Below are 13,156 nucleotides of genomic sequence, written 5' to 3' on the forward strand. Positions count from 1 at the left end.
ATGCTAGTGTAAGAGTATGGGGTGTTTTTGAGTCTTCATATATTTTTATTTCTTTTACAGATATTAATGAATGTTCTCAGACTCCTCATCTCTGCTCCCTTGGGCGTTGTGAAAATACAGAAGGAAGCTTCCTGTGTATTTGCCGGGCCGGGTTCATGGCCAATGAACAAGGAACAGATTGTATTGGTAATTACTGAGCTTTATATGAGGCAGTTTCTTAATCCTTACAGCTAATGATCAAAAGCATGAATTGGAAATATATTCGTGTGATTGAAAACAAGTTAGATTGATTAAGGAAACAATTTGATTGAATAGATGCATTCCTAAAAAATACCGCACAATGCCATACCCCATACTATAGCGGTATTTAATATTTGATCACAGTTACAGAGGGAAAATTATTGTTCACAATACAGATTTCAAATATATATTTGGACAATTGTACTTCCTTGACAATATAATGTTGGTATAAGAACTATGCTAATGTCTGAAGCACAAGAATAGAGAGAATGGGGGTTCTAAACAAAGTATTTTCTTGGGTAGACTCGAAAGTTAATATAATTTCTAAATGGCAAGAACAATGTTTACTGTAATCATTGGTTCATTTCAGATATCTATATAATGTGCTGAAATGGTTCTTGAGAATGTATTTGAACCTATTCTTTCAAACTCTGGTTATTCATTTGGGGATACATTACTCAGGATGGTAAGGAATAATACAGAAAGAGAGATGCTCCCAGATCCCCAAAATCAAAATTACATTTCCTGGGAAAAGTTATTTTGAACACTGATCAAGCACTTGCCAGAAATTGCAGTACAAATTATCTGTGTTTAATATTGCGGTTTTTTTACATGCTAGACCTGAAACAACCATCTGTCCCAGTTATTATGGTTAAATTCTCTATATAAAACAACAAAGTTGGAATATTTCTTTCATCCTGTTTCTACAAAGACACAATCACTTTGAATAATGGATGCCTAATATGGACATTAATATATATAGTATATGTTGATGTAACAAGATATGACTATTTTTGTATCTTATTTTGGCATTGTTTTCCCTCGCAAGTATAATCCAATCATTCTGAACTGAAGTCATTTTTCTCTCTCTACTGATACTATTTCTGTTTGTCTCTGTGTACAAAGTAACACAAAAGAGGGATAATGAGAAATATCAAAATAATGATAGAGCAAGTATGAGCAATATAGTCAACAACATCTGGAGTCAAATTTATTTTTTATAAAGGTGGTAAATTTCTCCTATCTGTCTCATGTAGGAAGCATACTAAATAAAAAATAGAGAGAGAGAATGAAGATGTACCTTAATGCAGTGGTGAAATCCTCCGTGGGTTGCCACTGGTTTATTGCCCACGCATGCGCGGTGCGCACCAAATGTGTGCTGCGCACATGTGCATGTGCAGTGCACACCAAATGCATGTGCAGTGTACTCTGTGCACGCACATGCACAGTGCACACCAAAGGCACGCTTTGCGTGGAAAAAGAAGCCTTTTGAAGGTAAGTAGAACAGCGGGGGGGACAGCTGTAGTGCGTGATTTAGATTCGCTAGAAAGCAGGATTTCCTGCTTTCTAGCGAATGTAAAATTGCGCGGCACAGCTGATTGTTGGAAATACCGATTCGCCCAAACCTGTAGCTTTTATTACTACTGATTTGCCCAAACCGGTGCGAACCAGTAGCATTTCACCCATGCCTTAATGGTAGATCATATTCTTGGTATATGAAAGTCCCAGGTTCATTGCTTGACATTTCTGGATATGCTGGAAAAGTCTGAAACTCTGATGAGTTATTGACATCTATATAATTATAGAGATATATAGATGTACAGTATATCTATATACCTCTGCCTAAATAAAGAGCATTTTTCATAGATCTCAGTTACAGCAACTTCTGTTGATACCCAAGCAGCAAAAAAAGGCTTGTACAAATTGGGGATATTGCAGTACAGACCCATGAGTTAGGTAATATTAACACATGATGATAGTTTTGCAAGGACTTAGTGCTTTTGAATTTAAAAAGATCTTTTAGATCTTTTGAATTAAGATCTAAAGTAATCTATGGATTTAGTATTCTGTGAGTGGTATTTGTCTGTCTGTCTTGTCCGTCTGTCTATCATCTATCTATATCTATCTATCTATCTATCTATCTATCTATCTATCTATCTATCTATCTATCTAAACTGCTGTATTTTTTACTTAATGTTTGTATTAAAATTATCTCAAAATTGGATTTTTAGATGTTGATGAATGTGCCAGGTCTGATACCTGTGGAGATGGACTCTGTGTAAACACCATTGGTTCATATAAATGTGAATGTGACAGGGGATTCCAGATGAACAGATGGGGCCAGTGTGAAGGTGAGTTTTAATGTCTCTTAAACACATTTCCCAACTACTTAGCTTTAACTATGTTATAATTCTTTGGGGGGGGGAGGGTGTCAAGCCATTAGAAGTGTCCGCAACTAGCCAAGATGACAAAAACATAATGAAACATGTACCAGGACATCATAATCCCTCTGTTACCTACTCGCCTGGAACATTTCAATGGAAGTACAGAAAGGACTGAATTTGCTCTGCAGCACATATTTCTTCACTTTCCTCCCTTCAGCTAACACAAATATAGACCATATGCTATTGAGAGTAGTACAAGCAAAGCAACCTTTGCCTCTCCTTTCCACATGCTAACCCATAAGGATTGTATAGTCCAGTGATGGCTAACCTTTTTGCCGTCACGTGCCAAAAGCGGGGGGAATGCAGGGTGGTCGTGCCCGTGCGTGCCCACACGCATAATTCAATGTGCCCCGTGCATGTGCGTGCGACCCCCCCTGCTCCCCCCGCTTTTGGCACACAATGGTACCATTGGCCCGGTAGGCCCATTTTTCGCCCTCCCCAGGCTCCAGATGCTTTCTTGGAGCCTGGCGAGGGCGAAAACAGCCTTCCCCACCACCCCCAGAGACCCTCCAGAGGCTGGAAATGGCCCATTTCCTGACTTCTGGTGGGCCCTCAAGGTCCATTTTTCACCCTCCCCAGGCTCCAGAGGCTTTCTAAGAGCTTGGGAAGGGCGAAAAAGGCCTTTCCCACCACCCCCTGGAGGCCCTCCGGAGGCCAGAAACAGCCCATTTCCCGACTTCTGGTGGGCCTGGAAGGCCTGAAAATCAGCTGGCCGGTGTGTGCATGTACGGTGGAGCTGAGCTAGGGCAACACTCACGTGCCCACAGATATGGCTCCACGTGCCACCTGTGACACACGTGCCATAGGTTCGTCATCATGGGTATAGTCCATATCAGAATACTCCTTAGCTCCTATAGCCTCAGTTTTTCTTTCCCTTTTTCCTGGGTAGTTGGAGATAGTTCAAAATAAAGTATTAGGATGTAGCTACCAGCCATTTTTACTTTTGAAGAATGCCTCCAGGGCCAATTCTTTCAAAGTAATTCTGGAACCAGTATTCTTTTTGAAAGCTTGCCAATCTTCTAAGGTCTTCTTGTTTTGTTTTTTAATCTATTAAAATTCTGGAAGGACTGAGAGCCTAATGGACAACATGAGACACACCTACAAAATCAAGTTGCAGATCTTCCAGAATCAGCATGGATGGCAGCCAACAATATCAGTAGCCTCAGTGCTATCTGTGTTTTGGGGATAGATTTCATTTATTCTCTAAACTCTATAAAACCATAAACAATTGAATGGCTTTGCCTTAGGAAACACATTATCTTTTTAATTTGTTAATCTTCTGTCCTGAAATTGCTTATAAGGTTGCTATTTCCAATGAAGGTAATTACTTTAGGGTTATGTAATAGCAAGAATTACATACCAAAAAAATCCATTTGTAGTTGGAACAAAACACTGGCAGAAAAAAATCAACTTCAAAGAAACAAAACATCTAACCAAAAAAACATGTGAAATTGGTTTTTGGCATGAAGTTTCCTGGTTTTGAATAGGAAATCAATGTAAATTTACTTGAAGACTTCATATTTTTATTGTCCTTACCTACAGCATATCATTTTATCAATATATTAATCATTTAAACTTATCATTTCTAGTTCAAATAGCTTTAAAATGGATTTTAAAATGTATTGTGCCTATAGGGTGTAGATATGAAAATTGTGGAAATGTTGCCATTACACTTATAATAGGAGAAGTGGAGAGCTGGACACCAAGAAATACACTGAGACAACCTACAGCTTTATTGGAGAAGCATAACAAAGGCATTAAATAATGAATCAGTGAGGAGTTTAGTCTCTCCCTGATAATTGATTGAGACAGCTGACATTGCAAGTCAGGCACAATATACCACTGGGTTTGCTGAGTTGCTGATAGACCATTCTTCTTGCAGTAAATTGCAGATGTGAAGTTATCCTTCATATTGTTTGCCCATAGCTTTGCTTGGAATTACCTGCCTTCTCTATCCTAGACAGTAACTACTTGTTCCTTATTGGTGTTTCTCATTCATGACATTCCCCATTGTCCCTCTTAATCTGTTCTCGAATTGTGTGTAATTGTATAAGTCTCTTTGCTGCAAGGTAAATTATGCTTTGTACAAAAATCGTAGTGGAGATGAGTTGTGGGAGATGCAAGTGGGGTTTAACTAGTAAGGCTATAGTTTAATAGCCATGGGGCAACTATATTATTATGTATTTTCTCTGCATTATTGCTAAGCCACTGGGCTTAGATTCAAGTTTCTTTCCTAATACAAACCGAAAAAACCCAGGAAGCATCAAGGACAAACTTCTGCTTGCTTTCAGAATAGGACATTTGTAAACATAATATTGCTTAGTCAAGAATGTATTTATAGCATCTTTATTTCTTAGCTTTATGTAATCATTAATCTCTAGTAATGTCTTTTTGCCTAAAAAATTAAAATCTTTAAATATAAGTAAGAAGTAAATATATGTAAATATATGCATCGGGGGAGTAACTCAGCCATTAACTTATTTACTATCCTTTTTCAATAAAGAAGAATCTTTATTCTTTTAGAGTGTATGGGAATTAAATTAAGAAATAGTGCCTTGACTGTGACCACTGTGAAAGCTGTATAGATTAACAAAGTTGGAATTCTAGTTTTTAAGCACTAAAAGTGTGCAAATTGAATGTAAACTGTTTTGAAGAGGAATCGTCTGGTTTTGAATTGGAAAAATTCAAATGCTAAATGGGTACTTTAACTGTGAACTTAGTTTGAAAAAGAGTTTTGTGATCAAGATGGAACATTTGAAACTCAAAATGGTATATTTTGAATTTGACTCTGTTCAGATTCAAAATGTTTTGCACTTTCTACAAACTGCCAAGCACAGCCTACTTAATATTACATAATATATGTCAGTGGACCTATGCCATTTGTGTTACAATACAAATACATACTATTACTGCTTTGATGTGCATTTATTCTTTAATTACCATTAAACATTTCACTGATGTTTTGTTTTCATAGACATTGATGAATGCTCAGCGCCACATACATGTCCAGATGCAGAGTGCATTAATGCTCCTGGTTCTTACCAATGTGTCCCTTGTAGAGATGGATTCAGAGCATGGAACGGAAAGTGTCATGGTATATGCTTTCTTGATTTCCCCCCCCCCAAAATTCTGTTGAAATCAGTATAAAAAGTGCAAATAACTCAGTTTATAGAAGAGATTTTTGTGCATATTTCTCCGAGATATAGGCATTTTCCCCTAGTATTTGCATTTCAGATATACTGTTTTTCCTAAGGTGGTGGTGTTCTTGTTGTTTCCTTATATTTTCCCTAACATGCTTGGTTTTATGCATATGTTTGGTTTGTGAACTATATCATAAAAGTATGAAAGGTATGAAAAGGGTAGACTTTGCCACTTTTCTCATTCAAGAATTACACTGTATAAGCCTGATTGAAACAGTTAATATTAAGATAAAGACTTACAAAATGTCAGGCAGTATTATCTTTAACATATTTTGTTACACTTTCATGCCAGTTCATTGGCATGAAAATTTAGCTCAATTTTAAGTCATCTAGATTTTCCATTTCCTAGATTGATTGATTGATTGATTGATTGATTGGCTTGCTTGTTTATTTATTAAATTTTTATGTGGCCCGTCACCCCTACAAGGTGACCCTAGGTGGCTTACAAGTTATAAAACAAGTAAAGAATAATTAAAATAGTTAAAAGATTAAAATGACAGATTAAAATATTATTAAAATTGTATTAAATTATTGTTAAGTTAGTGAGGTGCTATTTTTGAAGCTATTGGCCAATGGACGGCAAAAACTTTATTGCTTGGTTAAAATTTAAAAAAAACCATACCCTGATCCTACATAATCACTTTTCTTGTCCATTTTAGTCCTGAATTCAGCTTTGCAAATACATTCTTTTGCATTTCTGCTAAAATAGGAGGCAACCAGGAACTGCAGTTTTTTATTTAATCTGTATCCTTCATTTTAGTAAAACTTTTAACAATATTAAAATAACATAATAAACAAAAACAGTTGAAATCATCATCATCATCATCATCATGGAACACAAAAATAAAAATAGGAACAAACAATAACTTTTATAATTTAATCTTTAAAAACCTTAAAAGATAAATGATGTTCTAAAACATTTAGCAGTCAAACATCACAAAATACCCCATAAGCACAATAACTGCAGGCAACTAAAAATATTTCAAGTTTTCAGTAGAATGTATTGGAAAGTTTGGAGTTGGGAAATTTGAAGTAAAGTCTGTCCAGTTTTCTGGTGTCCAAATGTATTGGTGAACAAAGTAGGATATATGTATGTATGTATGTATGTATGTATGTATGTGTATGTATGTATGTATGTATGATATAGGCATGTATATGTATGCACGTATGTGAAGGGCAGCTCCCATGTTATTCTTGCGCTTGTGCATAAGCCTATAATAGTTTGTAAAATTTGATGTAGTGTGCAGTCTACATTGTAAGTCTGACAGCATGGAGTCTGTTATATAGTTAATTCTCCTACTTGTCTTGCTCCATGTCAGATAGACATCAGACTTTGGGCTTCAGTAAAGGTCTGGAGAATAAGGCTAGTTGCCTGGCAGATGATTAGATTTGTAGTGCATAAAGGACTAAATATAGGACACTCTTGCACAGATTATGTCTGCACCTCAGAATGGGTCTAAATTTTTGGAAATGTTGGCCTGCTGCTAACAATAACAGCCTGCTTCTCTTTATCATCTTTCATAATAACCAGACATCAAGACATAACAAAATAAATGTTGTGGCATTTTTGCATTCGAAATTTCCCTGATCCTGCTCAGTTTCATCTGTGTGCACTTTCACCAAGTCATTTGCTTGTCATGCTACTGTTTATCCAGGAATGGAGGAGGAAGCCCATGGTTGATGCTTTTGACATTGGCCCTATATGTCTAAAAACATCTTTGCTTGGCATCATTAATAATAAACTGAAGCCAAGAGTATAATTCGTTGTTTACCAAGGAAATATATTTTACCCTTCGACTCCTTTCCACACCCATTTCATTTCAAGTTTTCCATAGCTCTATCATAGGCTCATATATTACAGTGAAAGGACAAATATTTCAAGAGCTTGGCTTAGCTCCTTCAGTCTGGTTACATAAACTGCATTATCTGTCTATCTCAAATATTGTTAGATTTTTCATGACTCAAGGCAGTTTATGGAATGGAAAAATAAGATCTCATAACCCATTATCAACCCGGATGTGCTGATATTTTCACCGCTTTGTGAAATGCAAGCAAGGAGAGGGTCCTCCCTATATCAGTGATGGCTAACCTTTTCATGCGTCTAGTGTTGAAACTGGAGAGTGTGCACACGTATGTGCTGGAGCACTGGAACTCAGAAGAAAGCAACTGTCTGGCACGCATGCATGACCAGGAACCAGGAAGAGTAGCTGGTTGCTGCGCGTGTGCCCACAAAGAAGGCTCTGTGTGCCACCTCTGGCACGCGTGCCATATGTTCGCCATCACGGCCCTATATACTTGAAAGGGCAAGATATCACTCCTAGTCCCTACCTCTAGACTTTATATAGAATGGGGTCCTGAGTCTCCTTGAGAGAGACAAACCTGCAAGTACTTGAGTGCCAAGACATGTAGAGCTTTATATTTTAAACCAGCACCTTGAATTGAGCATGGAAGCTTATTGCTTATCAATGTAGTCAGCTCAGCACAGGTTTAACGCTCTACTCCTATATGTATATATATTTTATAAGTCAAAGAAAATGTGTGTCTTATTTTTTTTTAAAGAAAGCTATCCTTTATTTTCTTTTGAATGTATATCATTGAATAAATTAGCTAGAACATATGAGAAATCATTTTCTGAAAAAAATCCAGCTAAAAGAAATTATATTTTCCGGTATTGTCTAGAATCCTACTGCATGGCTTTTAGCATCTGGCAGCAGAGAGAGATAATTTTATTACGCTGGCACTGACTCTGGCTTTTGGCATCTTATCCTGTGATGTCTGCTTTCAAAGCAAAAACGTTTGAAAATGACAACCAGAGCAGACAAGCATTTCTTGGTACAGTCTTTCATTGTGCTAGTACTCGCTGGCAAATCCTGAGGGGCTTATTCAGCATTTTCTATGATCTTAAGCAGACATACTTTTACAGTCTTTCTGAACTTCCACCTATTGATATACTTTCATCCATTATAAAACCTTACTTTTCCCCTCTTCTAAAAACAAAATAAAAAATGCTTTGATAAAATAAAATATCAAGGACATTTTTTGGGGGGTGGGACACCCACCAAACCTGCCTTTCTTATGATTCTCCAGTACAAAACAAATCTTACTTAATGAGTAACATTAGTAGTGTGGTGTGAACCATTTCCAGATGGCTAAAGCACCCACTGAACCCTTTCCTCAAAAGTCCTGTGTTGCTGTATCCTCTTGAAGGCTCAGGATTGCCCTCTCAAGGCCCTTCCTGTGCCATCAGAGCATAGAGTACATTTCGAGCAGAATTACCAGTCAGACAAAGCTAACCACTGGTTGAAGGAGAAACTGGAGAGGAGCATAAAGTATCAGAATCAGAATAGAATAGAGTTGTAAGGGACCTTCAAGGTCTTCTAGTCCAACGCCCTGTTCAAGCAGGAGACCCTGTATCATTTCAGACATGTGGCTATCCAGTCTCTTAAAAACCTCCACTGATGAAGCACCCACAACTTCTGAAGGCAAGCTGTTAATGGTCCTCACTGTTGGGAAGTTTCTCCTTAATTTCAGGTTGCTTCTCTCCTTGATTAGTTTCCATCCATTGTTTCTTGTCCTGCCCTCTGGGGCTTTGGAAAATAAGTTGATCCCCTCCTTTTTGGGGCAACCTCTCAAATACTGGAATATTACTATCATATCCCCCTAGTCCTTCTTTTCTCTAGACTAGCCAAATCCAAATGGTGCAACCTCTCTTATGCCGGATGAAATGCCCCTCCAAATAATTTGCACCAATTGAGTTTGCGTTCATTTTTAAGTACTTGTACTTCATTTTTTAAATGTAGAAGATGTATTTTTAAATACAACTCTTCTAGTACTGAGCTTTACAGTTTACAGACTTGCCTGTCTAAGGGGACTGGATATTGTAATTCATTTTTCCAGTATAAATTAATTAGCCTTCAGTTATTACTTGATAAGTTTCCAGAGGGACTGGATGTGACAATTAGGGTTAGGATTAAGAAGAGAAGAGAAATTTGTTTACTCCTTATTTCAATATGAATTTATCAAATTTCATATTTTTAAATCCTAGCAAATCAAGATTGAATTTTACAGAATAAGTTAAAATGTTCATTTCTCCAAATGTTATGATCCTCTTTGCCAGCTGAAAAAACAATTATGGAAACAATCTAGTATATGTATATAAAAATAATGCATACAATTGTATTATATTAGAGGAAATAGCAAAAATATGTGTACAGTAAGGAAATTTGCAAACGCAGATGCATCTACTTGGAGAAATGTATATATCATAGTACATATATATCTTAGATTCAGAGGATGAAGCAAGGCTAATTCGAGAATTAGAAAGGTGAAAGAAATTAGAAAAACATAAAAAGAGACTAAAGGAACTGCAGCCTTGAGAAGAGATATTTAAGGGAGCATATAGCATTCTTCAAAAGAAAGAATATGAAAGAATGACACAGAAGTCCAAGACCTGTTCTCTATTATCCCTGGATGTTGTTGTTAGTTGTGAAGTCATGTCCGACCCATTGTGACCCCATGGACAACATTCCTCCAGGCCTTCCTGTCCTCTACCATCCCCCAGAGTCCATTTAAGCTCACGCCGACTGCTTCTGTGACTCCATCCAGCCACCTCATTCTCTGTCATCCCTTTCTTCTTTTGCCCTCAATCTTTCCCAGCATTAGGCCCTTCTCCAGTGAGTCTTTCCTTCTCATTAAGTGGCCAGAGTATTTGACTTTCACCTTCAGGATCTGGCCTTCTAAAGAGCAGTCAGAGTTGATCTCTTCTAGGATTTACTGGTTTGATTGCCTTGCAGTCCAAGGGACTCGCAGGAGTCTTCTCCAGCACCATAGTTCAAAGGCCTCAATTCTTTGACGTTGGATAGAAGACTTTAAATAACAGATTTAAGTTACTGGAAGGCAAATTCCAGTTGAATATTAAGAAAACAAAAAGTTTGAGAATAAAACTAATTACCAGTGACATGATACATTCCCTTTCACTAAATATACTGAAGCAGAACTGGGTACCCATCTATCAATGATGCCCAAGTTTGGATCCCTGTACATGCCAGGAATTGAACCTGATAACACAAATGTTTTCTAATTCTTTGATTCTTGTGATTTCTTTAAAAATAATGAATAAAAGCAAGTGTCAGATAAATGGAAATTAATAGATTCATCCATCTGTACTGGAGAAGCAAAAGGATGAGGAATATAAAAGGAAATTTGTCTTAAAGTTTGCATTGAAAGAAGTCAATGACAATTTATTCTATGGAAAATGTTTGTATCATGTTAAGTAAACAATGCAATGTTTAAAATATATCTTATGTATTCACAGATGTAAATGAATGTCAGTATAGCAGTCTTTGCACAAATGGCCAGTGTGAAAACCTTGAGGGATCTTTCAGATGCCTTTGTAGCCAAGGTTATCAACTTTCCCCAGCAGGAGATCAGTGTGAAGGTAAAAACATGACTAATACTTATGTGATTTATTTAATGGCAAGAAAGCTGTTTATTAAGAATGGTCATCCTTATTTCTGATGGGAAGCTATTCTAAAGAAAATGAACTACTACAGAAAACAGCCACTGTCGCCTGGGAAGAATGGACACTTAGCAGGCACCCACAATTTATTGAATAGGATAGGCAGAAACTATTAGGAAATTCTAAGATATTCAGACTTTGAGCCACACCAAGCTCTGTAGGTAATGGCCAGCACCTTGAACTGTGAGGAGATATAACATGGCAGTCCCATGTTCTGCACTAGCTGAAGTTTCTGGGTTGTTTTCAAAGGCAACCTCATGTAACGCAAATTTCAATAATCTAGAAATGACGAAGTATGCAAATCATCATTGCTTCTTGTTCCAAATAAGGCTCGGACTAGGCAAAAGCCCTCATGGCTACAGTCTCCCCTGCTCTTTCTAGGGGAATGCAACCCCATCAAGAGTCAAAAATGGCACTGTTGTAGAGTCAGCTTCTGACTCAGCAGCCACTCCATCCTGCTTAAGTGGACCTTAGTTTTCCCCATCCAGATTTGGATAGCCTCCAAACGCTACATCATGACTGTCTCTCTCAAGTCCAGGATAGAGATCTGTAACTGAATGCTATCTGAATATTGATTGTACCTCACCCCAAACATAATTCTTTGGTAGTTTTATGTAATTTTTAGACAAAATAGAGGAAAGAATTAAATTCTAAGACCTTCCATAAAAAAGACCCCATGATTTTTCCATCCCACAACAGCTATCTGGGCCTGCCTGCTTAGGTTGAAGTGGAACTACCGGTATCATAACATTGTGCCTTCAATTCCCATGCCTTTCTAGTAATCCAGAAGGATACTGTAATCTACAGTACTGAAATCTGATGAAAGATCTAGGTAGGCAAGAACTGTTTTACTTTCTGCATCCAAATCCTATCAAAGGTCATCTATGAGAGCAGCCAATTCAGTTTCTGTCTCATGCCCAGGTTCAAATCTGAACCACCATGAGTCTAGATAATCCATATCCTCCTAGGTCTTCTGCAACTGCAGCCCAACTACCTTCCCCAAAAAGTTACGGTCTAATTTGAAGTCCTTCTCTAGCTGCTTTTTATCAGCCAGGTAGGGCAGGCATCCAGTCCACAAGTGGAAAAGCTGAGGTTGCAAAGGTCCTCATCCATTTGAGATTCACAGGTTTTAAAAACCCCAGGTAACACCACAGTACATTACTTTGCTTATCTCCATAGATTCTACCCCTCTATGTTCAACTCTGAGTGAGTGTAAGCCATTTTGTTTGTGGAATGAATTCGCAACTAGTTATTCTGCGTGGCATGTCAGCAGCACCATCCTGTAGCCACATATGTTTTTCTGCTTTTCGTGTGGCTTTTAAATGACTATTCCTGCTGATATCCAGCTGTTGGCATAGCTGACCGTCCTTAAAGTATGAGAAAGGAAAAAGTTATTGTAAGCTCATGAGTGAGCAACAACTGAATATGATTGGAGTCAATTTCAATAAAAATCATAGTAATGTTCTATATCCAGATCCATCTATCCATTTTTTCCTGTTTTCAACCTGGCAGTATTACAACATGGGTAATTAATACAGGAAAGACAACTTACTCTATTGAGCAGCCATATTGAAACTGCTAATAAACGTAACGTGTTTTGAATCAATTCTTAATATTCTCTGCAAATATAACTATATGAACGTATTTTAAAATTATTAAATAGTTAGGTGTGGGGAGCAGAGTTTAAATAACTATCTAAATGTTTATTGATCCTTTGCAGATGTAGATGAATGTCAGCAGCAGGAGCAGCAACAGCTCTGTATAAATGGGCAATGCAGAAATGTAGCTGGATCTTACAGGTGTATTTGTGAGCAAGGCTATCAGTTGTCACCTGCAAGAAACTATTGTGAAGGTATATCGTAACTTTCAGTTTTACCATGTTTTCATGAATAATTCAGCCAAATGCTATTTTGTGAATTACAATTTTTACTCTGTGTGTGTGTGTGTGTGTGTGTGTGTGTGTGTGTGATAAC

The 13,156-nt window shown here is 37.4% G+C and overlaps 1 protein-coding gene across 3 annotated transcripts in view; it reads left to right on the top strand.

Annotated features, from left to right (window-relative positions):
- The window catches only part of LTBP1 (latent transforming growth factor beta binding protein 1), a 192,719-nt gene that overhangs the window by 144,665 nt on the left and 34,898 nt on the right, over window positions 1-13,156 (top strand). For all 3 annotated transcript variants that reach the window (XM_034428126.3, XM_087883051.1, XM_034428127.3), the window contains 5 exons: window positions 61-186; window positions 2,253-2,372; window positions 5,440-5,559; window positions 10,980-11,102; window positions 12,904-13,035. In XM_034428126.3, the coding sequence (XP_034284017.2) occupies window positions 61-186; window positions 2,253-2,372; window positions 5,440-5,559; window positions 10,980-11,102; window positions 12,904-13,035 (621 nt within the window). The remainder of the gene's footprint in view (window positions 1-60; window positions 187-2,252; window positions 2,373-5,439; window positions 5,560-10,979; window positions 11,103-12,903; window positions 13,036-13,156) is intronic.

This window comes from Pantherophis guttatus, chromosome 1 (assembly GCF_059756535.1).
Source record: "Pantherophis guttatus breed Tessera chromosome 1, ASM5975653v1, whole genome shotgun sequence".
NCBI classification, from domain to species: Eukaryota; Metazoa; Chordata; class Lepidosauria; order Squamata; family Colubridae; genus Pantherophis; species Pantherophis guttatus.